The 24,801-nt window shown below is 37.0% G+C and overlaps 1 protein-coding gene across 2 annotated transcripts in view; it reads right to left on the bottom strand.

Annotated features, from left to right (window-relative positions):
- Positions 1 to 804: 804 nt before the first annotated feature.
- TGS1 (trimethylguanosine synthase 1) overlaps positions 805 to 24,801 on the bottom strand; it is a 44,018-nt gene continuing 20,021 nt past the window's right edge. Inside the window, exons 9-13 of one of the 2 annotated variants that reach the window (XM_027598458.2) lie at positions 23,775 to 23,927; positions 22,192 to 22,335; positions 18,604 to 18,820; positions 17,639 to 17,717; positions 805 to 5,543 (exon numbers count right to left, since the gene is read on the bottom strand). In XM_027598458.2, the coding sequence (XP_027454259.2) occupies positions 5,421 to 5,543; positions 17,639 to 17,717; positions 18,604 to 18,820; positions 22,192 to 22,335; positions 23,775 to 23,927 (716 nt within the window). In that variant the 3' untranslated portion in view covers positions 805 to 5,420. The remainder of the gene's footprint in view (positions 5,544 to 17,638; positions 17,718 to 18,603; positions 18,821 to 22,191; positions 22,336 to 23,774; positions 23,928 to 24,801) is intronic. The other variant, XM_035727011.1, reaches the window with a different exon arrangement.

The following is a 24,801-nucleotide window of genomic DNA, read 5'->3' as shown; positions in this document are numbered from 1 at the left end:
CATGCTTACTCTTCAGCAACTTCACCATGGGTTTAACATTTATTGATGCCCAAATAGACTCTGTATGCTTTTGCCTTTGTGCCTTCTAAATGCTGTTTCCATTCTTGGAGCATCTTGTCCCGATTTGTTAACCTGTGATAACTTATCACGCTGTTCAAAAGGCAGCCTTTTCATGGTACACAGGGCATCGTGTCATACTTCTCAGCTCCTTGAGGGGACAGTGTGGATCTTTTCATTTGCCATCCATCCCACTGTTTCTCAAAGTGTGGTATCTAGCATTGTTTTAGGTAGTAAATGGATGAACATTTTTTATCTTAGTATACAAATATTAAAAGGGAGAGTGATTTTTCATTTATGATAGTATTTGAAATTTTCATATATATTTTAAGTTTAAAAAAATTACCTGAGTTAAAAAAAAACTAAACCCTACACATGGACACAGACATGGCGATGTTACGATGGTAGCAGACAACTACCTGAAGTCTGGGCAGCCCTGGCCTGACTCAAGTCTTGCTTCTGTCTGGTTAGGCTGTGATCCAGGCAGATGAGGGCTTGGGGAGCATTTCATGTTTTCTCTTAGACCCTCTGCTATTGTCTCCAGAATTTGCCCAGGCCTACTTCTGAGTAGTAGCTTGAGATAAGACATTAACATTTGGAAAATGAGTGAGCTGTACACACAAAAAAATTTTTTTAAAGATTTTATTTGACAGAGAGAGAGCACAAGCAGGGGGTGTGGCAGGCAGAGGGAGAGGGAGAAGCAGGCTCCCCGCTGAGCAAGGAGCCCAATGCAGGGCTCAATCCCAGGACCCTGGAATCATGACCTGAGCTGAAGGCAGACACTTAACCCAGGTTCTCCACACACAAAAATTTTTTAGGCTAGTTTTTCAATCTTTTTATGACAGAAATTATAAAAAAGTTAAACAAAGCAAGTAGATACCATAAGATAATGTACTAACTTTATATCAGTAAACCAAAATCTAAGTGAAAGGATATTTCCTAGGAAATTATAAGTTATTAAAAAAAACTTATGAAAGAATTAAAAAAACTCAGAAGAGGATTTAAAAAAATGCTACAATGAAAATCTTTCTTGAAAAAGTATCAGGCCCAGTTTTCCTGGAGTTCTAACCAAGGGTTCAATGAACCAACAATGCTAATGTTATTTAGGATTCAGAAGAAAATGGAGGCATTTCCAAAGCATTCTGCCAGAATAGTCTAACTCTGATACCAAAACCAGGTAAGGTGCACAAAACCCAAACATAAACAGAGTAAACTTACCAAGTGAAATCCAGTAGTGGACTAAAATAATACATTATAATAAAGTAGGATTTAGTGATAAAGGCCCATATGGTTGAATAATTTGAAATTTTAAGAGCAATTTAGTACGTTATTAGATTAAATAAGGACAAAAAACCCTGTAGGATAAAGTACTATCTCTAATTTTAAAGGCAAGCTCTAATATTTAACAGAAATGCTTCTAACTTTTCATTGCAAAATAAAAAGCAAGGAGTAAGTAACATTAGCATAACATTCCTGGCAGTTCTAACTAATATAATAAGAGAAGAATAAGAATTAAAAGGCATACATACTGTCAAAGAGAAAAACTTTTACAGGGATGTCATGACTGCCGATTTAGAAAATCAAAGTAAATCAGTTAATAATAGAACTATTAAAAAGAGTTCAGTGAGGTGACTGGATGTAAGAAAGTAAAAGCATTGTTACATGCAAACAATACACCCAGTAGGAAATAGTAACAACAAAAAGATCCCCATTTAAAATCAAACAGTAAGTGTGAAATACCAAGCAATAGGCTTGGCAAAAAAAATTGCAAGATTTATACAACTAAAATAATGAAGGCTTTACAGAAAGACACAGAAGATCAGAAAGGGACATACATTTTAAGTCTTTGGATAGAAAGATTCAATGCTGTGATGACATCATTCTTCCCCAACTGAAAATTTAAAATCCTAAAGATTTTAAAAATAGAACCGACAAATTCAAGCTCACCTGAAAAGGTAAAAAATGCTCAGGAAGAGCCAAGAAAAATCTGAAAGACTAATGATGGGGGTATTTCCAACTATTAACATGTACAATGAAAACTACAGTAATCAAAACATATGGCACAGGAATGGACAAGTGATTGATGAACAAAAAGAATTCCAGACACAGAAGTACACACACACACACACACACTAGATTTCAAATTAATGGAGAAAGTTTAGTTCATTTACTAGAAAATGGTGAAAAAATTAGATGCCTAACAACACATGCATTTGAATAATTATATATATGAAAAACTGCTCATCCCTCACTAGTAATCAGGACATGCCAATTAAGATAACTTTATTGTTTGTTGATTAATTTGGTAACAATAAGAAGTGAAAACATGCCATGTTTTTGAGAGTCTGGGGAAAAGTGGCCCCTTTTATGCATAGTTAGGGAGAATATATAGTTTTCTAGGGCAACTTGACAACTTGACTAAATATAAAGATAAGCATGACTTTTAACCTAAAAATTTCACTTCTAGGATCCTACCCTACTTAGAAATATACCCTGCAGTATCATCTGCCCTTGCAAAAATTGGGAACAATTTAAATGTTCATAGTGGGGTAATGGTTAAAGAAATTCTCAGATCTATACTATGTGACGGTTAAATATGATAGTGCAAATGTGTATGTATTCATGTGGAAAAATTTGTAAGGCATATTAAATGAAAAACAAAGTCAGGTGTCAAAATCATATAATCCCATGCCATCCCATCCCACTGTGTGTGTGTTTATTAGTTAGGGAAATGTCTTGCACACATATCGAGGTGCTGGCGATGGTGGACTTTGGGAAGTGGAATGGAAATGTGGGAGAGGAGGTGGAGAGGAAGCGCCCCAGACAGAAGGTGAGGTTTGGGGTGTCACTTTTTGAGTTGTTCACTTTGTGTTGAAATTGACAATACACACTCATTTTTTACAAAAATGTCTTTTAAGAAGTTTTGCAATATAACAAAAGAAAAAAGAGCTGGATTAGAACAAGGGCTGCTCACTTCCTCACTTCTGTCTTATCCGAAGCAGCTCCAGCAGCTTTACTTTTTATCCATTTTACGTATTTGGCTGTTTGGTAAGATTTTATTTGAACACAGGAGCTGCACAATAAAGTTCTTTTAAGCACTAATAATCCATGAACAAGTCTACAAATGTTATATCTCTGTGTGATTCGTGGAGAAATATTTTAATCTTGGTTAGGTTTCCTTTTCTACCCATAGAAGGTTATGTACGCTCAGAAAGATAAACTAGTTTTAATATTAACAATATATAAATAAGAAAAGGAATTGTGGAAAAAAAGGTATGCATGAAAGGTTAAGGGACACAAACTAAAAAACAAGTGGTGATTTTGGAAATCTGTTTTTATTCCTCCACTTCCTACCTCAGTGGCTAAGTAAAGTCATGTTCTAGTTCTAGAGGCCACATGCTTATGACCAATGCTACCATTAATTTAAAAATGATGACCAATTTATGATACATACACTAATGTTCCATGATGATGAAGTATAAAAACAAAGAACCCTGACAGATTTTGATGTTGCAAATCAATAAAAAATTAACCCTTCATGACTGGCTCTCTTGGTTCTATAGTGCAGGACAATCAGGCACACATTGTAAAGTTTGAAGAGACAGAAGTTAGTGCTGCTTCTCCATTCTCCAACAAAGTTGTTTTTATTTAAGTTATTCTTTCCAGTATTTACTGGAAATTCCCCCAATTTATTTCAATTCCTCCAGCTCCATCCAAGCCCAAACCATGTTTTGTTTAATGTTTAACATGCTCACATTATGAAAAGATAAAGGTCCCAGATCCCTGATAGCCAGAGTCCTATGTCCCTGTCTTTTTATCTACTTGTAAAATTAACTGAACACACATTTTTAGATGAATAATTAAGCAACACACATTCTTCCTTTCATTGTCATTTTAATAGAAAAAGAATATAAATCTCAATGTTACAAAATATATTTCATATTGTTTTTGTAATTGAAATAAAAAAAACCCACCAACTTTATAAAATAAAAGGATGTTAAAAAGCAAATTCCAAATGGAGCAAAGACACAAAAACAGTAAAATTCTAGAAAAAAGCTTGGACAAATGTGTGTGTATTCTGGGAATGCAAAAGATCTTTCAAAAAACCATACACCCAGAAGCAACGGAGAAAAAGACTGATTGATAAGTCTGACTACATAAAAACTTAACTTATGTATGGCAAATAAAAAAAGTCACAAAACAATCAAAGGCCAATAACAAACTGGAAAAATGTATTTGGAACATCTACTGAAGCCAAAGGGCTCTTTAATTCATGAAGAATTCATGCATATTAATAAGAAAAAGGTAATAATCCAAAAGAAAAATTGATGAAAGATAGGAACAGTCAGTTTAAAAGGGGAAAACTATTTTAAGACCAATATATATGAAAATATGCTCAAATCTCATTCATAATTAAGGAATACATACAAACAGTAAGACACCATTTTTCTGACATGTGAGATAACAAAATTAAAATGCCTGATGATGCCCACAATAGTTAATAGTTGCGAAAAACTGAAAACAGCTTAAGTGTCCATCAGCAGGGGACTGGTTAAATTAATTATAGTGCATTCCATCTAGAAGATAGCCATGAAAGGTATGAGGTGGATCTCTGTGTACGTAAGGACAAGGGAAGGTCTTCGAGATATATTTGTAAAATGTACATAGTTTAAAAAAAGATTAAGTAAAAAAAACGGAGTATTGAACAGTGCATGAATGAGAAGGAAAAAAGTATATTAAAGTATACTGCAATTCCTTTTCTGTCTTCTAAAGGAATTATAAAATACTGTTGGCTGTAGTTATCTTTAAATAAATGAATAAAGAGTAGGGCCAGGGGGTAGAAGAGTTTTACTTTTTATTTTGTACCCTTCTGTACTGTTTTATGTTTCTATCCTTTAAGGTTTAACATTATTTCAGCAGGGGTCAAATGGGCAGATAGACTATGGCTCATTCATTGTTTTCTTTTATCTCTCTGTTAGAAAAAACACAGTAATTGTTTTTTACACACACACACACACACACACACACACACAAAGATGTTAAACCAAAACATATGCAATTATAAAAAAAAACAGAAACACACACGTACATATATACACATTGTCTGACAGTAAGCACAGGGAAAAAACTACCTTTTCCATTTCAGTTACTTACTATCCTTATGTATAATGTACAGAGTTAATATTATCCAAAGACGTCAAAGTACTTCATTCATATTCCTTAATCTACTGTAAGTTTCCATTTCATATGGTGATATAAGATCGTGGGTACAAAATATTAGTGAATATAGAAAGAAATCCCAAGGGTCTCATCTGAATAGCGTTCTGACCACACATGAACTTTGTCTTTGTACCACCTCACAGTTACGATTCAGAGGCTGATCTTCGAATCAGGTCCCCAAAATAAGCAGTGATTGTCTTCAATTTATTATTAAGAAAGTTTTGTTCTATTTCCACTTGCCCTCCAGGCCCAGCTAAGGACGCCACCTAAAAAAAGGAAGTCACACATAACATAAACATGATTTCAAAATAAGTATTTTATTTATATGCTTTATCAAATAATAAGCCTCTGGCTTTTCATTTAAGTTTTTCAAAATAATGAGGCACCTCAAATGTTCACTGTTACTTTCTAGGCAGGCAAGCAAATATTTATGCAGTATTTGGTGGCAGAAATACTTGTTCCCAATAATATGGGTAAGACTATTGTGCTATGTTATTTGTGCAGGGCCTAATCTCTCCAATGCCAGAAGCTAAAGAACTCAGAGGAAGAGAAAATGAACATATTCTTCCCAAATATCAGTTTTATTTATTAAGATAGAAACTTATAAAGAATAACTCTCTTCCCTGAAAACTTCTGTTCTCTTCACCTTACTGCCTCACTCATGCAACATTACTTACGAGCACCTGCTACACGATGCTAGCAATGCATCAAAGAGAAGACGGACTTGACCCCACCCTCCTGTGAGAGTTCTAGTCTCTACTATGTCCTTCTTCCTTCCCTGACTCTTGTACTGTTGTCCTGACCAGAACCACTTCCTTCATCTGCTGCTCCTGTGTGTTTATTTTTAGGTCCCCCTACTTCTTGAAGTCTACTAGACTACAGTGACTTTTTTTAAGAATTATTTTAGAGAGAGAGAGAAAGAGAGAGCGGAGGGGAGGAGCAGAGGGAGAGAGAGTCTTAAGCAGACTGCGTGCTGAGCGCACAGCCCGGTGCGGGGTGTGGGGCTTGTACGCTCAGTCCTGAGATCACGACCTGAGTTGAAACCAAGAGTCGGATGCTTAACTGACTGTGCCACCCGGGTGACCTGACCGACCTTTAACCTTAAACCTTAATTAGGAATCTAAAAGCATCACCCCCTTTTCACCTCCACAGAGTTAATATCAAAAGAATGCTTCAAGGGGCGCCTGGGTGGCTTAGTCAGTTAAGCGTCTGCCTTCAGCTCAGGTCATGAGCTCAGGGTCCTGGGATCGAGCCCCACATCGGGCTCTTTGCTCAACAGGGAGCCTGCTTCTCCCTCTCCCTGCCGCTCCCCCTGCTTGTGCTCTCTCTCTCTGTCAAATAAATAAAACCTTAAAAAAAAAACAAAACCAAACAAAAACACACAGATGCTTCAAACTGCAATGCTTTCCCCTAAGTTCTCATACAGATAAAGTTTTGTTTTTGTCTAACAGCTTTTCATGTGACCTCTCAGGTCTATTAACTAGCAAGTGTTACCTTCTAAACCCATGATTATATACTAGAGATAAACTTCATCATGGTAGCAGTGAGAACGATTATGGCGAAGGGCACTGCATCAGGAAAACCCCGGGAGTCTGATAACTGAACACATGCAGCGATGGAAAAAGGGATACCCAAAATGTTAGACAACAAAAAGGAGACATGTAGTTTCTTTTTTCTTTTTGAGAGAGAGAGAGAGAGAGAGAGAGAGAGAGACGGGGTGGGGGAGGGGGGAGGGGAAGAGGGGGAGAGAGAATCTTAAACGGGCTCTATAGGGTTCGATCTCATGACCCTGAAGATCATGACTTGAGCTGAAATCAAGAGTAAGATGCTTTACCAAATGAGCCACCCAGGGGCCCCAAGACAAGTAGTTTCTGTAATTCATTCTGTGATCATAACTGGCAAAACTGTTTATTTTGTGAAGAGAGGTGCTGTTGGTTTAATTTGGTTTTGAGGTTGAGAAATCTAATCTCAGTGGTATTACACATGCCACACCAGCATCTGGCTGAAGGGAAGATTTACTGTGCATCACCAATGAGTATGTATTTTAAAGCATTTCAACTTCCTCTTAGAAAAAAGTCACAGATACAGAAATAGGGAAGAAACCACAGGTCATTCTAAAAGAAGCTGTCCCACTAAACCAGCAGCAATGTCAATATCAACCCCTATCTCCAAGAGGGACACAAAGAGATGGCTGTTTTCATCAATAGCAATAGCTGACAACTGGAGTCAAACACAGTATCTGTCATAATGATAAAAAGCACATGTGTATCCACTATTCACTAATAAGGAATATATTAAAGTAAAATTTTAGAAATTAAAAGTATTCAACTAGTCTCAGAGTGGCAATTATAGGAATAATTGTTTTATTTTGTTTTGGTATCTTTATGCCAGCTTGATTTTTTTTTCCGTTTTTTAAGTAGCTCTACACCCAACGTGGGGCTTGAACTCACGACCCCGAGACCAAGAGTCATACGCTCCACTGCCTGAGCCAGCCAGGTGCCCCTGCCAGTCTGATTTTTCATAAGGAAGGGCAAAATGAAAAATTTTGTCTTTACCAATAAAAGGCATTCTGACTGGTACATCTAAAATATAATTATTTCACAGTAATTTTTCTAGGAGTTAGATGTAACTCAGGTGAAGTATTTCTCCTGTTCCTTTAAATAGTGGTTTACTTAGAGGAAGCAGCATTGGCAGCAAAAGCTGAAGTTTTCTCTGGGGGAATAGTGTTGGTTGGGGAGGAGAGAGGAGGGCAGGTTAAGAGAACCAAAGCAGAGCTGAAACCATAGCAAAAATCTGCTAGGATAGGTCTAGCAGAAAACCAAAAGCAAAGTCAGAGGCAAATTTTAATACCAGTTCGACCATCAATTTAGAAAGATCTGAAAAATAGGAATACTACCTATTTCCCTAAATAGTGTATTTTGTGAGCCATAAATAGAATAATTTTAAAACAAATCTCTGAGAAGGTGGGGTACTTTCTTTTCCCTTTCTCCCACCTTTTAGAGGGTTGCCTGGACTTGGGTGCTTTGGATAAAGGAGTGGAGATGTCCTCCTCAACGTGTGCGGGTTTTTCCAGGTCTGTTGCAAAATAGTTAATGAATTATTATTTTATTCAACAACTGTTTACTGAGCGCTTAGAGGTTTTTGTCCCAGGCAGTGGAGTGCAGCAAAAACAAAATAATCTCTGCCTTCATGAAGGCTAAGAGAGTCAGATGACAGACAAATAAAACATGTGTGCACCATTACTGATATTGGAGGAAAAGGTGAATCTATGTGAAAATACAGTGAGAAAACTTGTTTCTATTCAGTGTTTAGAGAGAAAATTAAAAAAAACACAACACTTAATATGTTACTTTCACATATTCTAATTAAAAACAATTTCTAACTTTAGCCTTTTTGTACTTTTAAAGGTTAGCATTAGGGAGTTGAAAGACTATAAGGTTATGTAGTTCAAATCAGTAATGCTTTGCTTCAATCAAATGGGGCACCTGGGTGGCTCAGTCGTTAAGCGTCTGCCTTCGGCTCAGGTCATGATCCCAGGGTCCTGGGATCGAGCCCCACATCGGGCTCGCCGCTTGGCGGGAAGCCTACTTCTCCCTCTCCCACTCCCCCCGCTTGTGTTCCCTCTCTCAGTGCGTCTCTCTCTGTCAAATAAATAAATAAAAAATCTTAAAAAAAAAAAGGCCAAATTAAGGCCATTAACTTCCAACTGTCTTTATTTTTCACTAGCAGGTTTAACTGGCAAAATGTTATCTGATTCCTTCCCCTTTCTTAAAGTTTAATAAATTGAGAGAGAGGAGGAGGAAAAGAGGGGGTGAGACAGAGGGGAGGGAAAGAAAGGCACAGGTAGATAAATAGATAAAGGTTAACGGCTCTGGATTACACGCTATGTTTTTGGCATATTACCCAAGTATACTAACTAGATTTACCAAAAGAAATCCCAATTATTTTGGATTGGCACTAGAACTAAGGCTGGAACTTTCATCAACTAGATTTTATAATAGTTATTCCTCGGGGACTGGGAAAGGAGAAAAGGGGTAACTATTATTTTTACTAAAAGGGGTAAGTTTAGTAAAAACGAAAGGCACTGAAGATTTAAGAGCCAACTAAACATTCAAAAGTGCATTTCTTTCTTTCTTTTTAAAAGTAAACTCTACACCCAACATGGGACTTGAACTCACGACCGACCCTGAGATCAAGAGTCGCACTCTCTACTGACTGAGCCAGCCAGGCACTTCTGCCTTTTTTTTCAAAAGCAAACTGATTTGAAGTAAAAATGTATGGCAGCTGCATGAGAGACAATAACTACCATACTGGATCCTAATGGAAAACATATAATCAATATCAAGGACAGGAACACTCTATTGTAAGAAAGATACAGAAAAATTAGAGCACTGAAAAACAGTCCTATTACTACACTGGAGAAGTGGTTATATCTGCAATATGCAAAAACTTGCTTAGACACAAATTACATCAGGTGAAAATGAAGAGTATTTTTTATGGGGTCTATGGATTTCTGCCAATTAGTGACTGGAGTAGCAAGCACCTGAACGATTACTGGCTGTGATTAGAAACCGAGTGTCCAAGAGGCAAGTAGCTTATCTACAGTTCCTTTCGCCTTCATGTTCCTTTTCTGACATCCAACTAATAATTACACACAAGTCAAAGTAAGTTGGGTAAAATATTCTGATGAACAGGTTCTCCAGGAGATAAAAGGATATATTTTTTATCAGTAGAAAACCAGGCAATACTCAAAACTTATTAAGATTAGTTCTATTTATCTGCACGTGGTAAACAGAAATGAGATTTTTATGCTTAAGTGAATGAATCTTGGGCGCCTGGGTGGCTCAGTCGTTAAGTGTCTGCCTTCAGCTCAGGTCATGGTCCCAGGGTCCTGGGATTGAGCCCTGCATCGGGCTCCCTGCTCCCCGGGAAGCCTGCTTCTCCCTCTCCCACTCCCCCTGCTTGTGTTCCCTCTCTCGCTGTGTCTCTCTCTGTCAAATAAATAAAATCTTTAAAAAAATTTTTTCTTAAGTGAATGAAACTTAATTTTTTTTTTTTGCTAATAATTTTTCAGATAATTTGAATGCTACCTCAGGCTCTCAGATATCATTTCCTGTTTTCCTTTTTTTCAAATATTTACTTGTTGATTAAAAGAAGTATGATTTTTAAAAGCCACCATTATCAACAGGACGGTAGTGGGGATATGTCAAAAAAAATTCTCCTGGGCATTAAAAGTTTACCTGCATTAGTCTCTTAGAAGAAGGCTACCAAAAATCAGTTCACTAAGCTTTACTTCTTACCTGTTCTCCAAGCTGAATCTGGAAACATGAAGACTGTTCTTAAATTTTAACTAGTTACATAAAGCACAACAGACCAGAGAATCAGGAAGTCCTCAGCTGTTAGCACAGGACTTGTTCACAGCACTATGTGTGGTATCCTTCTATTTATCTACATCATTTACTGAAAAAATTTACCCAAAGGGGCGAAGGAAATATAAGCTTATGTTCAGAAGCATTTGTGCCTTTCCAATTCCACTTACGAGGCCAGGTGCATGGCCCCTGTGGAGCATGAGAATATACAGGGTACAAAAACGAACAACACTGCTCTATTGTCCAACAGCAAACTTCACAAGGGAAGGGCCGGCTAATAAACATGAGAAGCTGGTCAACTATGTCCTTAACTGCAACGCATGTACTAAGCAGTAGGTTTCGCTAGGAACAGAGGTGATCTGTGAACCTGGGTACCAGTTACTAGATGAGATAAGACAATACCTGTGGCAGACAAAGCTCAGCAGCAAGTGCCTTCTAGTTTGTGGTGAATTTTTAGCTTTCTTTTGCTTTTCTCACCAATCAAGAATGGAACAGAACTGATTCAGCAGAAATTCTTCATAATTCCCTTTGCTTCTCTTGTCACCTCAACTTCTATTCACTGCTCCCAACTTCAGGGTGGGCTAACTCAGTGATAAGAGATGGATCTGTTCCTTTTGGTAATGAATCCCTTATCAGTGGGAGACAGTAAGGCACTGCCATTGTGAAAGAGAATGACCAGGCAAATCACTGAACTTCCCTTGTTCACTCTTCTGTAACTTTAGGCTGGTTTATAACCTGACTTGTCTACTCTAGCTGCTGTGGTAATCCAATGAAACTTGCAGGGTGGCCCCAAACTCTTAAGTATGCCATCCAGACAAGAAACATTTATTAAACATTTATAATTAAAAATTATTTGTGTTGTGTACAAATGCAGGGTACTACTGGTCCTTTGTAGGATGAATGTACTTCTGAGTGTTCGGAGTCTGGTTATTTCCAGGTTCAACAGTTTTAGAGTTTACTATTCCTACATGTACCAGAAGTCCAACCCAGGTCTTGGTCCTCCTGCTATTCTCTCCTGCTTCTGGTATCTACACCTGGACTAAGGGTCCTCCACTTTTGGGATGACTTTGTCGTACTTACCATGTGGACAGAGTTTTGGCTATCTGATAGTGCTGCCCTTAGACCAGATTTCTACTATGGAAATTTCATTTAGAAGAATTTGACACAAATTTCTTATCACTCTTAATATTTAGAACAGTAAGGCTGGAATAAATTTTTCATTTATTAAATAGATACTACAATAGCTTATAATATTTGCAAAGAAATTAGTGGTAAATTTTTCTTGTACTCAGCTAAAAACAAATGCTAATGAATTGAATTTAATTATATTTAAAATATTTTTCCAAATAACAATATTTCCTAATAGTTTCCATATTTATAAATAGCTTTAATTATTCAACTGCATAGCTGTATTCTTCTATGTGGTTTTGGAAATGTTACCTATACATAAGTCCTCCTTCCCTTCCCTTCTCCTTCCCTGCCTGGCTACCTACCTAATGAAATAAGTTATGAGAAGTGTGATGACTGCTCTAATTAGGGGAATCTGCCCCTTCCCAGACATGACATACTGGTTTCAGTGGGAACTTCAAGAACTCTGCCCACCAGAAAGAGGAGCCCTCTTGATTAAATCTCACAATTTCTATACTTAAGGATACAACTTCAACAATTGCAGGTTAAGTTTTACCTGGTATTAGGTCAATTTGCAAGTATTTTCCTGTTTTATCAGGAAATAAAATAGGTGGGACTTGGCCTACTTGTTACCATGATGTCTGTGTGGGGGAAGTCATGGAAAGTGGAGCATGTCTACTAGCCAAGTGCCAGGAGTTACACAATATAGGGCCACCTCTCAGTTCACTTTTCAACACAATGCTTAGGAATGCTGCTCAGTGTTGCCCTGCTTTCTATACTGGTTTAAACAAATTATAAAGGAAAGAGCTCTAAGTTAATCTGACCTGAAAAGCATAAATGCTATCACTTTTCTGAGTCCAGATATTTTAAGAGAGAAGGATAAGGTGCTGGGTGACACCAAGCCCCAGCCCCTCCTCCCCGCATTCCAGTATCTGCCTAGGAGACAGGGCTCCTTCTGGTTTGAACTTCCGCCCACAGGGACGCCATACAAACATTCTACTCTGCTCAGAGACCTCTATCCATACTGTGTATGTTTACTTTTTAAAACAGAAGTTTTCCGTATTTGGAATGCCTCATGGATCCAAAGCTAGTATTGGCTGCAATTATATGACTGTCAAAGGAAAGAAATGAAAGAAAACACAGCAAGAAACAGGTATCCAGTAGATAAATCTATATACCCTGGGCCCTCTGAACTGAAGCTAATCAGTTCCAAAGGTTCACTTGTGATTTCCCTCCAAAGAGCCTAGCACAAAAAGACTTTCTAAATTAGTTAGTTGAGTTGGATAGTTGAGAGTTTGGGTAACAAGGGAATATGTGTCCTGGAGTAAGCCCAACACAGAAAAAGGGAATAAAAGACTGAGATAATAAGGGACCTAGAAAAATATCTTACTAGATACAGAAAACAATTGGCCTCATCTCCCACGTGGAGAGACTACAGGACAAGCTGTATCTGTATTGGGCCCATATTCAGTTTAGTCACCCCAAATATAAATATTCTCCAGAGTATAAATCTTTCTGGATGAAAAATTAACTGTTCTTTATAGACATTTCTATGGGAAAAATGCAGCCCGAGTTTCAAAAAGCCAACTCATAAACTTGGGGAAACCAGCCCATTTGTAAGTTCAGGTCGCTGTGACATTCTAAATGTTCCTTAACAAAAAAGCTGACTTCTCTGTAACGCAGCTCTCATTCTTGCAGTACTGCGTTTCCTCTCATTTTAAAAATCCTACATATGGATAGATTTTCTTTATTTTAAAAAGAAAAGTCAGAGACCTCTGGTCTCTGTCAGTCAGAGTCAGAGGTCTCTGACTTTCTTCTGTAATTTGATCCAAATACCAAACAATATAATGTACTTGAAATCTCATTTCCTTTTTGACTTTTATTATTCTTCAGTGTCATTACTCCCTCTACAGGTAGAAGATGTAAAATCACCAACCGTGATTCTAGCAGGTTTTTGAAGTAAACCAAAAACACAAGTTAAAGAAAAAAGTTAACTTCCTCCTTGGGCAAGTGTTAACTAGAAAAAATGTACTCATTGTAACTTCGCAATAAGTAGTAAATTTCCTATTGTCATTCAAGTATCAAAGTGAGCCCATCTAATATTTAATACAAGGAACATAAAACCTCTTATGAGACTAGTTATAGAGCATAATATTTACATGGGCAAATAAGAATTATGGAATCAACAGGCTCAACCCTATCTGGAGTCTAGGATGCAGGTCGGAGTTACATGAGTAGGAGGTATGGCTTAATATCAAATTTGATATAAAAAATAGAAGATAGTAAAAAGGCAACCCATGGAATGGGGAAAAATATGGGCAAAGCATATACTGATAAAGGATTAATATCCAGAATATACGTATGTGAATAGATGGTCAACATCACTAGTCATCAGGGAAATGCAAATCAAAACTACAATGAGATACCATTTCATACCCATTAGGATGGCTATTATTACAAAACAACAACAAACAAAAAAACAAATGTTAGCGAGAATGTGGAGAAACTGCAACTCTTAAAGAACTGCTGGTAGGAATGTAAAATGTGGGTCCTCAAGAAACTTAAGGAGAATTACTCTATGATTCAGCAGTTTCGCTTCTGGCTATATAACCAAAAGAACTGAAAGCAGGAATAGATACTGTGCGCCCATAGCAGCATTATTCACATCAGCCAGAAGGTGAAAATAACCCAAAATGTCCATGGATGAATGGATAAACAAAAGGTAGCATATACATACAATGGACTATTACTCAGCTTTAAAAAGGAAGGAAATTCTGACACATGTTCAAACATGAATGAACTTTTAGGATGTTACACTCAGTGAAAACAGCTAGATAAAAAAGGACAAATGCTGTAAGATTCTACTTATTTGAGGTTCCTAGAATAGTCAAATTCATTGAGATCATGGAATGGTGGTGGCCAGGTAATGGGGAGTCAGTGTTTAAAAGTACAGAGTTTCAAAGTAGAGAGTTTCAGCATGGGAAGATGAAGAAGTTCTGAGAAGGATGGTGGGGATGCTTGCACAACAATGTGAATATATGTAACGCCACTAAACTGCATGTTTTGTTATGTGTGTCTTACCACAATTTTAAAAAAAGCCCCTCAGACAATTCCAATTAGTAGCCCGAGCTGAGAGCCAGTGTCCCAAAGACCAAGGAAATAAGCCAAGATCGGGAGAGTGTGACAAACTGATACAAGAATATGTCCTTTCAAGCGAGTATATGTTTCTGATAAGAGAAAAAGAAAAATATTATCTGGGATTCTATCATTTTATAAATATAAAACCTTCTATTCTATCCTCTAGAGAAAAGATGTCATCTTTCCATTCTGGCCCTCTTCAAAGTGTTACTAACATTTACATTCTTCTCACAAAAACTTTATAACAGGCTCTTCAAAGTCACATACACAGGACTTTTTTGAGAGTTTATGGGCTAGACGTACTGAGTATCCACATACTCATTTATGCCTCAGAACTGTCGCCAGACAGCTAGTAAGTGGCAGGGCTGAGACTCAACTAGATCTGTTAGACTCTTAATTTCTCTCTCGTTTTGAGCCCATTAACTGAACATTATTCACATATGCTCACTTTCATGTCATTGGTGCTCTTGCCACCTTCTCAACTCCTACAATCAAAGCTTCTTTAAAGTCCAGTTTACATTCTAGATCATTAGAGCCTTTCCTGAGGTCATCACAATGAGAGAGCCAGAACATTTAATCTCTACCTTTTTAATGAGAAGGTTGCATTGTTACTTATGTCCCCATGACCAAAGCCCTAGGAAGATGCTGACACAACAGAGGGAAACCAAACAAAAGAAATCTCTGGAGACCCAGGATGGTCTGAATGTATGTGTGCAGGATGGAGGGGAGTGCCTCTGCCTAGGGCAGGAGGGAAGTGTTTGTGCTTGTGAGAAGCTAAGACAGGAAGAAAGAAAATAAGAACTTAGAAATTCTGCTCTCAGGGCATCTGAGTGGCTCAGTGGTTAAGCAGCCAACTCTTGATTTTGGCTCAGGTCATGATCTCAGGGTCATGAATTGAGTCCCACATCAGGTTCTGCACTCAGAGAGGAGTCTGCTTGAGATTCTCTCTCTCTCTCTCCCTGCCTGTGTTCTCGCTCTAAAATGAATTAAAAGAAAAATAAAAGAAATTCTGCTCTTGGTGCTCCCTCCCAATCACCCTGCATTTGGGGTATGCTGCCTCACTCACAGGAACTGGGAATGCTGGTCTATGTTCAGGAGTAAAGGCAGGGCAGTCTGAAAAGAAATCCTGCTGTGAAGAGCTGAGAGCAACAGGTGGGAACTAATCCCCGATATCCACTGTCTCACTCTTCCCTCTCCACACCAGTGAGCTGATGAATGACACTAGAAGATTAAAGCGTACAGTCTTTACATCTGCTTTTGTCCAGCTCCTCCTCAAAGGTGAGGAGTTGTGTCCTGAGATGGTGTGCGGTGACACCTGTAGTCTTGTGGGACCTGGGCTGGCAACCCCACAGCTTACCCACTTTCATCCCTTGAGGTTATCACTGGCCCTAACACAGACTGCAGCAGTGGTTCTCAACCCAGGCTGCACATTAGAATGATCTGGCAGCTTTAAAAAACTGGTTAGATCAATTTCTGAGGTGGGGCTGTTACAGTTTTTACAAGGGTCCCCAGGGACCCTAAAGCACAGCCTGTCTTCTGCATTACTTGAGAATAGCCAATACACAGTAAGACAAGATATTTGAGGATGACAAGTATTTCACGGAAGAAAAACAAAATGGATTCTAAATTATATGAAATTCAAAAAGGATAGACCAGATTAGGAATTTAAAGTTCTTAAAATAACAGTAAGAGATTTAGAGTGTAAAAGAAGAAAACAAAAAACAGTATAGAAATATTAAGTTTAAAGAATAGTTGAACTAAAAAACACAATAGATGAGATAGATAATAGAACATGTATACCTGAAGAATGAGCTAGATGGAAGACCAGATCTCCCAGAAGAAAAAGAAAGAGAAAAAGCACCAGGAAATAGTTATGAAAGACTAATGTCCACATAAGTGATGCCCCAGAAAAAGGAACAAAAGTGATGAGAAATTTAGTTGAATAGATAATGAGATAATTTCTTCAGAACAAGATGAAAAAGGTCAGAACGACAGGGTCAGCTCTCAGTATCAAATAGGAGAGAAAGAAAAACCTTAGAGCTAGTTAACAATACAGTAAAATTTAAAATATAAAAAAACAAAAGATTTTCAAGAGAATGCTTATCACACATTAGATATGCAGTAAGTGTATATAGAAAGCAAATCAACAAAAACATGAAGACATCATCGAATCTTTATGAGGCAGTTATAACAAATCCAATTCTACAAGAGAAAAAAATAACATTATTAAATAAGTGTTTATAGAAGAATGGAATAAGGACATTTAACTCATTTAACTATTAGTCAAGTGTCCTACATTCCAAGACTATAGTTAAAATTGCTTCTGGCCAAATTAAAGTTTTATGTGTATATTTCTATTTAGGCTCCTCTTTTGAGGAGTACCTAAAACCTCTACTCTCAAGATAGGTCTCAATAGAGACATCTTGGCTAGTTTAGGTATGTGTATTTGAAACACAACACACTATCCTTTCCACGTTACCCTTTCAGAACATATAATTAAAAGCCCAAAGGGTTCTAATTTATGTATATGTCCTCCAGGAGGTGTGGAGATGAAGTGGATGAAACAGGCATAGATTTAACTGCCAAACACCTCCAGTTTTCTAGTAATAGTCAAAAAGCCGAGATTTCTCATAAATACGTTCTCAAAGGAAGGCCTTGTATCTTTTTTCTGCCCATTTTTTTAAGTTATGCCAGAGGCTCATTGAAGTTCTTTAGTAGTGGCTTACCTGGTCAATATCAGCATTTCTTGGAAGAAAATAAACAATATTATTAGTGATCTTCTGGGAAAGCCTGAAGATTTCAAAGGTGGACATAGTTAAGGAACGGTAACAAAAACAGCAGTTAATTTCTGATCAGAGATATGTTCTTATGTCATAACCCAAATGTATTTTGATATATAACTAAGAGACACACATTTAGATCCTCTAATGGAACCTAAAAGAGAACTAAGTAGCAGATTTTGTAATTCAGATGGGTCAGAGATTGGAAGTTAAGGCTATTAATTCGATTATCCTTGTGGAAAGCATCCAAGAGTCAGAAATACACTTTCTCTTTCTGCCATTTCCTAATTATTATGCAAACAGAACAGGAAAGCATAATACTACCTCTTTCCAGTAAAGAATAAAGACAAGTAAATCTGGTCGTTGTGGAATACATTCTAAATTTTAATTAGCAATTTAGAAACATGCTTCCTGTTAGAGTCAAACAGATGAGTCCTCTGGGGAGGAGAGATAAAGAAAGGGACAAATAATAAAAGCTATTCTTTATGAAAGAAGGGTTTGCTTCAGTATCTTGGAAGAGTGACAGGAAACATTTGAAGATGCAAAGAGAATTAGCACAAGCCAGTGTAAGCTTAAGAAAAGTTAAGGGATGGTCACCTAGAGTCTATGGACAGGTCTTGAGGAAACTCCCAATTTCCAAGACAATAATTTCAAGCAATTAATAGTTCCTATTTCTTGTTTTATAATGATAAAATTGGATAGTACCCGAAGGAAATATGACTTCACATCTGCCATTCCTCTTGAAAATCAACCACCACTAATTTTTACATACTGGCTTTTTATGCAAAATAAACTGGAATCCCACTTCACTAATCTATGAAACACACAGACAAACACACACAGTCACTCACATGCACACCTTTCTCTCCACAACCACTGTTTGAGTAAACTCTCAGCCTTCCAAAGGATATCCATCAGGGGACATCATGGTCCTGATGTCAAAGGTCTCCGCAGTAGCGTAGTCTGGTCCTCCCCAAGGGGGGCTAAGAAACACAACATCAGCCTTTAAATGTGAAGCCAGCAGGAGGAAATCTCCACAGATGAATTCTATCTTGTCTGCTATTCCATAAACTTCTGCATTATTGCGAGCAAGATCAATCTTCACAGGATCAATATCAATGGCAATCACTAAAAGTGGGAAAAGAAGAGTCAAATGACACTGAGCTATAGAACAGTTCATCTTCTGAGCAATCTCATTTTTTTCTCGGTATAAGAACTTTTTTTTTTAAAAAGATTTTATTTATTATTTGACAGAGAGAGACACAGCAAGAGAGGGAACACAAACAGGGGGAGTGGGAGAGGGAGAAGCAGGCCTCCTGCCTAGCAGGGAGCCGGATGCGGGGCTCGATCCCAGGACCCTGGATCATGACCTGAGCCAAAGGCAGACGCTTAACAACTGAGCCACCCAGGCGCCCTGGTATAAGAACTTAAAGACTAAGGGAGTTTGGCACATATACCAGAGATAAAAGACCTTAATTAAACATTTTAATCTAAATTAGAAAGATTCACTTATGTAGTACCAAGAAAATGTGACTGAAGGACCTGGCTTTCAAAGTTGTGTCACTCAGCTTTTCCAAAGCAAGTAGTGACAGCTGCCACACAGTATCTACTGAGAGTTAAACACATGCTCAGCACTGTGCTCTGAACAGCCTGAGCAGCAAACACTTGGAAAGGTCACTGACTGCATGTCAAGCCTGTAACACTAGGATTTCAGAAACGACCAATTTCCTAAAATGAGATGCAACCTCCAAAGAAAGACAAATTTGACAACTTCTATAGAAAAGCAAATTAAAACACATTTTGACAAACCCATATAGCCAGCTTATGAAGAAGAAATGTAAAAACATCTGCCGATATTTAATGAGACATCTTAGGAAGAAGAAACCGACAACGTTATGTTTTCATCGAATGGGTTTTCATTTAATTTATTGCAATTTCATAATTAGCAATGCAAACATAAGTTAATTTTAGCTCACTCCTATCTGGCAGTCAATAACTCAAGTGCACCTGTATGTGCACCAATGTGCTGGTGGCAATATTTTATATTTGGAAGGGCTAAATGGAACCCTGATGGTTCCATGGTTGTCATGGAAACATAGTTGTTTTCTAGAAAATGATGTTTTTTAAAATTTGTTAACACTTTTGAGAAATAATGCACTAAATAAATCACTTGAACAATGAATACAAGCTCCAATTACATGTTGAAATCATGCATTTACAATGCTATTTTTTCTGTTCTAAATAAACTAACATAAGAGAAAAGATGAAAATGTCCTTTTTAGCTGTTCAATCTGCTCCATTTGTAGTACAGAGACAGATGGAAAGATATGCTGACAACACTAAAAACTCAACAGGAAAAATGATTTTCAACATCAAATATATTCAGTCAATCCTCATGTTTTCATCTTTATTTCTCCTACAGGCTGCTTTGTTTTTAGGCCTAACAGAATGTAAACACTCAGTCTATCATGTAAATGAAATGCTGGCAAATATTGGATGACATTATACAGAATTCCACTGTCCAATAGTAGCCACTAACCATACGTGGTTATTACCTTTAAACTGAATAAAATGAAATAAAGAATTTAGATCCTCAGTCACACTGCCACATTTTTTAAAGATTTATTTATTAATTTGAGAGAGAGAGAGAGTATGTGTGTGCACGCATGAGCTGGGGGAGGGGCGGAGGGGGAAGAGAATTCTCAAGCAGATTCTCCACTGAGCAGGGAGCATGACACAGGGCTCCATCCCAGGACCCTGAGATCATGGCCTGAGCTGAAATCAAGAGACGGCTGTCTAACCCACTGAGCTACCCAGACACCCCCACACTGCCAAATTTCAAATGCCCAAAAGCCACATGTGGCTAGTGGCTATCATACTGGACAGTGCAGATACACAACATTTCCATCATCACAGAAAATTCTATTGGATAGCAGTAATACTGAAGTACATAGAAAGGGAAAAAAATCTTTAACATCGAAATGAAAAACTTTGTGGATTCTCTAACCATTCAGTTGAGTATATGCCTAGACAACAACTGGGTCTGGGAGTACATGACAGAAGTAGCCTTCCTTTAGCTTTGGACCCACATTAGACATTTTTCTTTACCAAATGTGTACTAAGCTACAGAAAGCCTTGGCAAGAAACCTATATTCATAGAAATATAAATCTACAATATGGATGGTTTCCATAATATTTTGAAAAAATATCCACATCTATTTGCTGCTTTATCAGAGGGCAGATATTTTAATTGTTATGTTATAATACAATGTCAAAATGAAGACAAATTTGAAAATTTTTGAGGAAAAAATCATTTTCATGCAATAAACACTGATTTGAGCTCACAGGACTGGCTAATCTGGCAAGCGCAGAGAACTTTAAGAGTAAATAATGAATTTAAGGAAAACAGGAAAATAAATCCTATTCCAGTATGTGAAGACAACTTTCATTCAGGCTATTAGGAGACCATATAAGGTGAGAAGTGTCACACCCTGGGGCATGATTTAATAAGGGTTACAGTTCATCAGCATGGGTCTGGGTCTTGAATGTTAATTTTCCTTCACCATTTTCTAGCTTCTATATTATGCTTCCAGAATCATACTTTCCTAGTTAATATTAAAAACTTTATATAAATTAATGAGACTTAACTGTAATTCACTGAAATGGAAGCTATATGTATAATACAAAGATGTTAGGGAAAAAAAGCATCTTCAGAGTATGACTTAACAATTGATATCTTTGAAATGTCACATATACTACACTTTTAAAAGAATTTAAAAAGAACAGGGATATCAGAAAAAACTGAGTAAAAATCCTGGCTTCATGACTCAGCTATGCCCATTTGGGCAGACCATCAATTTTATAGTTTTCTTTTCCTTAGGAAATAGCACACATACAACCTGCCTGACATAGTTCCTGGCACATAAATAGTGATAGAGGGTTTCTTTTTCATGATTCCAAAGTCAAACAACCACGAGAATGATCTAATACTTAGAAGATTTTTAGAGTTTTACAATGCACAGCTGAAAGGTATTACAGAGGTTATCAATTTAAAGTCTCTTTTAAATTGAGGTTAAATGATGTCCAAAGTCATAAAGGTGGCAAAGCTGGAACTCCCTGTCCACTCTTCTTCTAAAGAATGGTTTCCCATTTTAATATTTTTAGTTTTATATGATGTTATAATCTTGGCTTCACCAAGCTGTGTCCGTGTAATCCTGGGCAAGTTATTTCATCTATTTCCCTGTTTATCTGTGAAATGCAGATAGTAGAAGATACACCTCACAAGATCACTGACTAATAAATTAATACATATTAAGCACTTACACCAGTATGTGATACAAAGTGTATGCTTACTATATGCTAGCTATTATTATTTTAAAAATTTGGCATTAAATTACTAATTATATATTAAATCTCAGCAAAGATAGGCTAAAGCAAAATGAAACATTTACTGAATAAATTAAAAAGAAATTACTTTTCTTCCTCTGATGACTAATTACCTCTCTTTCCTGTTAAGGCAAACTGAATAGTATTTCCTCCAACTCCACAAAATGCATCTACTACAATGTCACACTTGAAGGACTGGCTGATCCGGCCAGCAATGTGTTCAGCAATCTTCTCAGGAGTAACTGAAAACCAGCCCTCTGTGAAGGGAAGAGTATTTCTGTTAAGATACTCAGTTTCAAGAAGCCAACCCAAGCATAAACATAGCTAACATTACTATATATTATATATACTTAACCAAAACTTAGTTTCTCTTTTTCAAAAATTATAAATTACTTAGTTTTAAAAAAGTTCCACAAAGCTCATTATACAAAGGAGCACTACCATTTCCATTCCCAATTTCCACCAAAGCAACCGCCTCAGTTCCTGCCTGATTCTTTTGTAATATACTTCCAATAATTGAATGCAATTTTGGTTTTTCTGTTTGAAATATTAACTACTATTATGGGAAATGGAAAGTTAGCTATTCAACTGGCCAACACCCCAAACTCCACTGAGTTTCCTGATTATTTCATTTCTAACGGGGAAGCAAATTGACCTCCTTTCCCAATAGAAGAAATTAACATTTTTTTCAGAAAGATATTTCTCTGAACAAAATGATACACCAATTTTCCTGTTCCCTTTTCTTACCAAAACTTTAAATGGCTCCTTATTGCTGGAAGAATAAAAATATAAACTTATTTTATAGAATTAAACAGCTTTTATCCAGTCTTATTTCTCCAAACTCCTATGCGCCTTCTTCAATACACATTTTGTAAATAATTATAAGAGGTCACAGAACCCAAAATCCTAACCCCAGATCTAGCCTCCTAATTTTGACAGTTAATAAAGACCAATGTTTAAGTAGCCCCAATATGAAACTAAGCATCAGTTTGTAGAACTGAATTAAGGAAGGTATTCAAGACATAGCAGGAACACTCACAGAAGAACTTGGTTTCCAGTGTTAATTCATTAAATAGTGTCTTTCTGCACTAAGTATTTCATCATTATATGTTCTGCTTAATAATCTATTGATTCCTTTTGCTATCTATCCTAAAATATAGATTAAGTATAGATTAAACCTGAATGTGAAGTTTTAAAAGCACATATATATTCAAATTGAGAGATACTGTTGAAAGTAACTGGCCACTTTTCTTTGGAAAATGTCAAAGTCATGAAAGACAAAAAGGCTGAGGAACTAGTCCAGATGAAAGGAAACTAAAGAAACATGAAAACTAAATGCAATACATGACCCTATACTGGAAGTAAAAAAAAAAATGCCATAAAGGACATGATTAGGTTAACAGATTAAACTAGAGTCTGGACTACAGATGATAATACTGTAGCAATGTTAAATTTATAATTTTACCATTGTTACATAAAGTATCCTTGTTCTTAGAAAATACACACGTTAAGTATCAAGGGGTAGGAGCAACTCGATCAGAAACACACACAGAATGATAAAGCAAATGTGGCAAAATGTTAAAAATAGCCGAATCTGGGTAAAGGGCATTATGAAAAATTTTTTACTATTCCTGACACTTTTCTGTAAGTCTGAAATTGTTTCAAAACAGTGTTAAACATTATATATAATTTTTACCTCTGTCCAATTTAATCCCATCATCAAAACGGGAGAAGAGCCTGTATCTCTGGGCCCAATATTTTGCCAGCTCAGGAACAGCAGCTATCTCAGGAGGCAGACCAACTACCTTTTTGTTCTTGTTTTTCTTCTTCTTCTTCTTTTTACTTTCTGCTAAAATAAAAGAATATAAATACAGACGCTCACTATGAAAAAAGGCAATCATAGATGAATTCATCTAAAGAGTGCAGCCACATTCAGTATTTACAGTTTGGGAATGTACTGCAGACTATGCAGGCAACAGCACCCCAGGAGAAGCGGAAGGGCATACTGCGAACAGCACGGACTTTAGATTACAGCCTCTATTTTGCTATGTAAAAGCTCCCTGAGCTTGGAACAGTAATCCAGGCTCTCTAAGATCCAATTTTTAATTCCTCAAAAGGAATGAATGAATAGTATTTTACCTACTTACTTCACAGGATTGTTAGGGCATATGTAGAGATACTATATAAGTATAAAAGTTATTACTTCTATTAGAGAAGACAATGTTTTAGTTGGTCAATTATAGAAATCCAAACATTTCTCTTCCCTTCTTTAAAACAAAATTTCCCAAGGACTGATTTAGCCCCTAACTTTCAGCTTGGTCAAGCCTCTAAATCCAGACGTGACCTGAAGGTCGTATGGCCTCCGGGAAATAAAAACAGGTCACTGCTTTAATGTTAATAGAAAAGGATCTCACTTATTCAGAGATTGACTTTTTCTTAAACACTTTTTATTAATTTGGGTTTTTGGTTTAAGTTCTGAGCAGATTAGTGCAGAAAGAGTGCTGTCACAGCTAAGTATAATGACAAGAATTGGTGTTGGCAAATAAAACTACTACATTTAAATGATCCTCAAGGATAGGACTATGTCTTAATATGGTCATCTGATCATTGCAGGGAGCACAAGGTGTCATCCCCAGCAAAGTGTACTAAGAGTTTTTTAGGAGAGGGGACACTAACATTTTGAGTGAACAGTTCCTTACTGTCCAAGACCATCATGTACACGA

The sequence above is a fragment of the Zalophus californianus genome, chromosome 4 (assembly GCF_009762305.2).
Source record: "Zalophus californianus isolate mZalCal1 chromosome 4, mZalCal1.pri.v2, whole genome shotgun sequence".
In the NCBI taxonomy this organism is placed as follows: domain Eukaryota; kingdom Metazoa; phylum Chordata; class Mammalia; order Carnivora; family Otariidae; genus Zalophus; species Zalophus californianus.
Note: the sequence above shows the minus strand (reverse complement) of the source record. Positions and strands in the feature narration are given on the sequence as shown.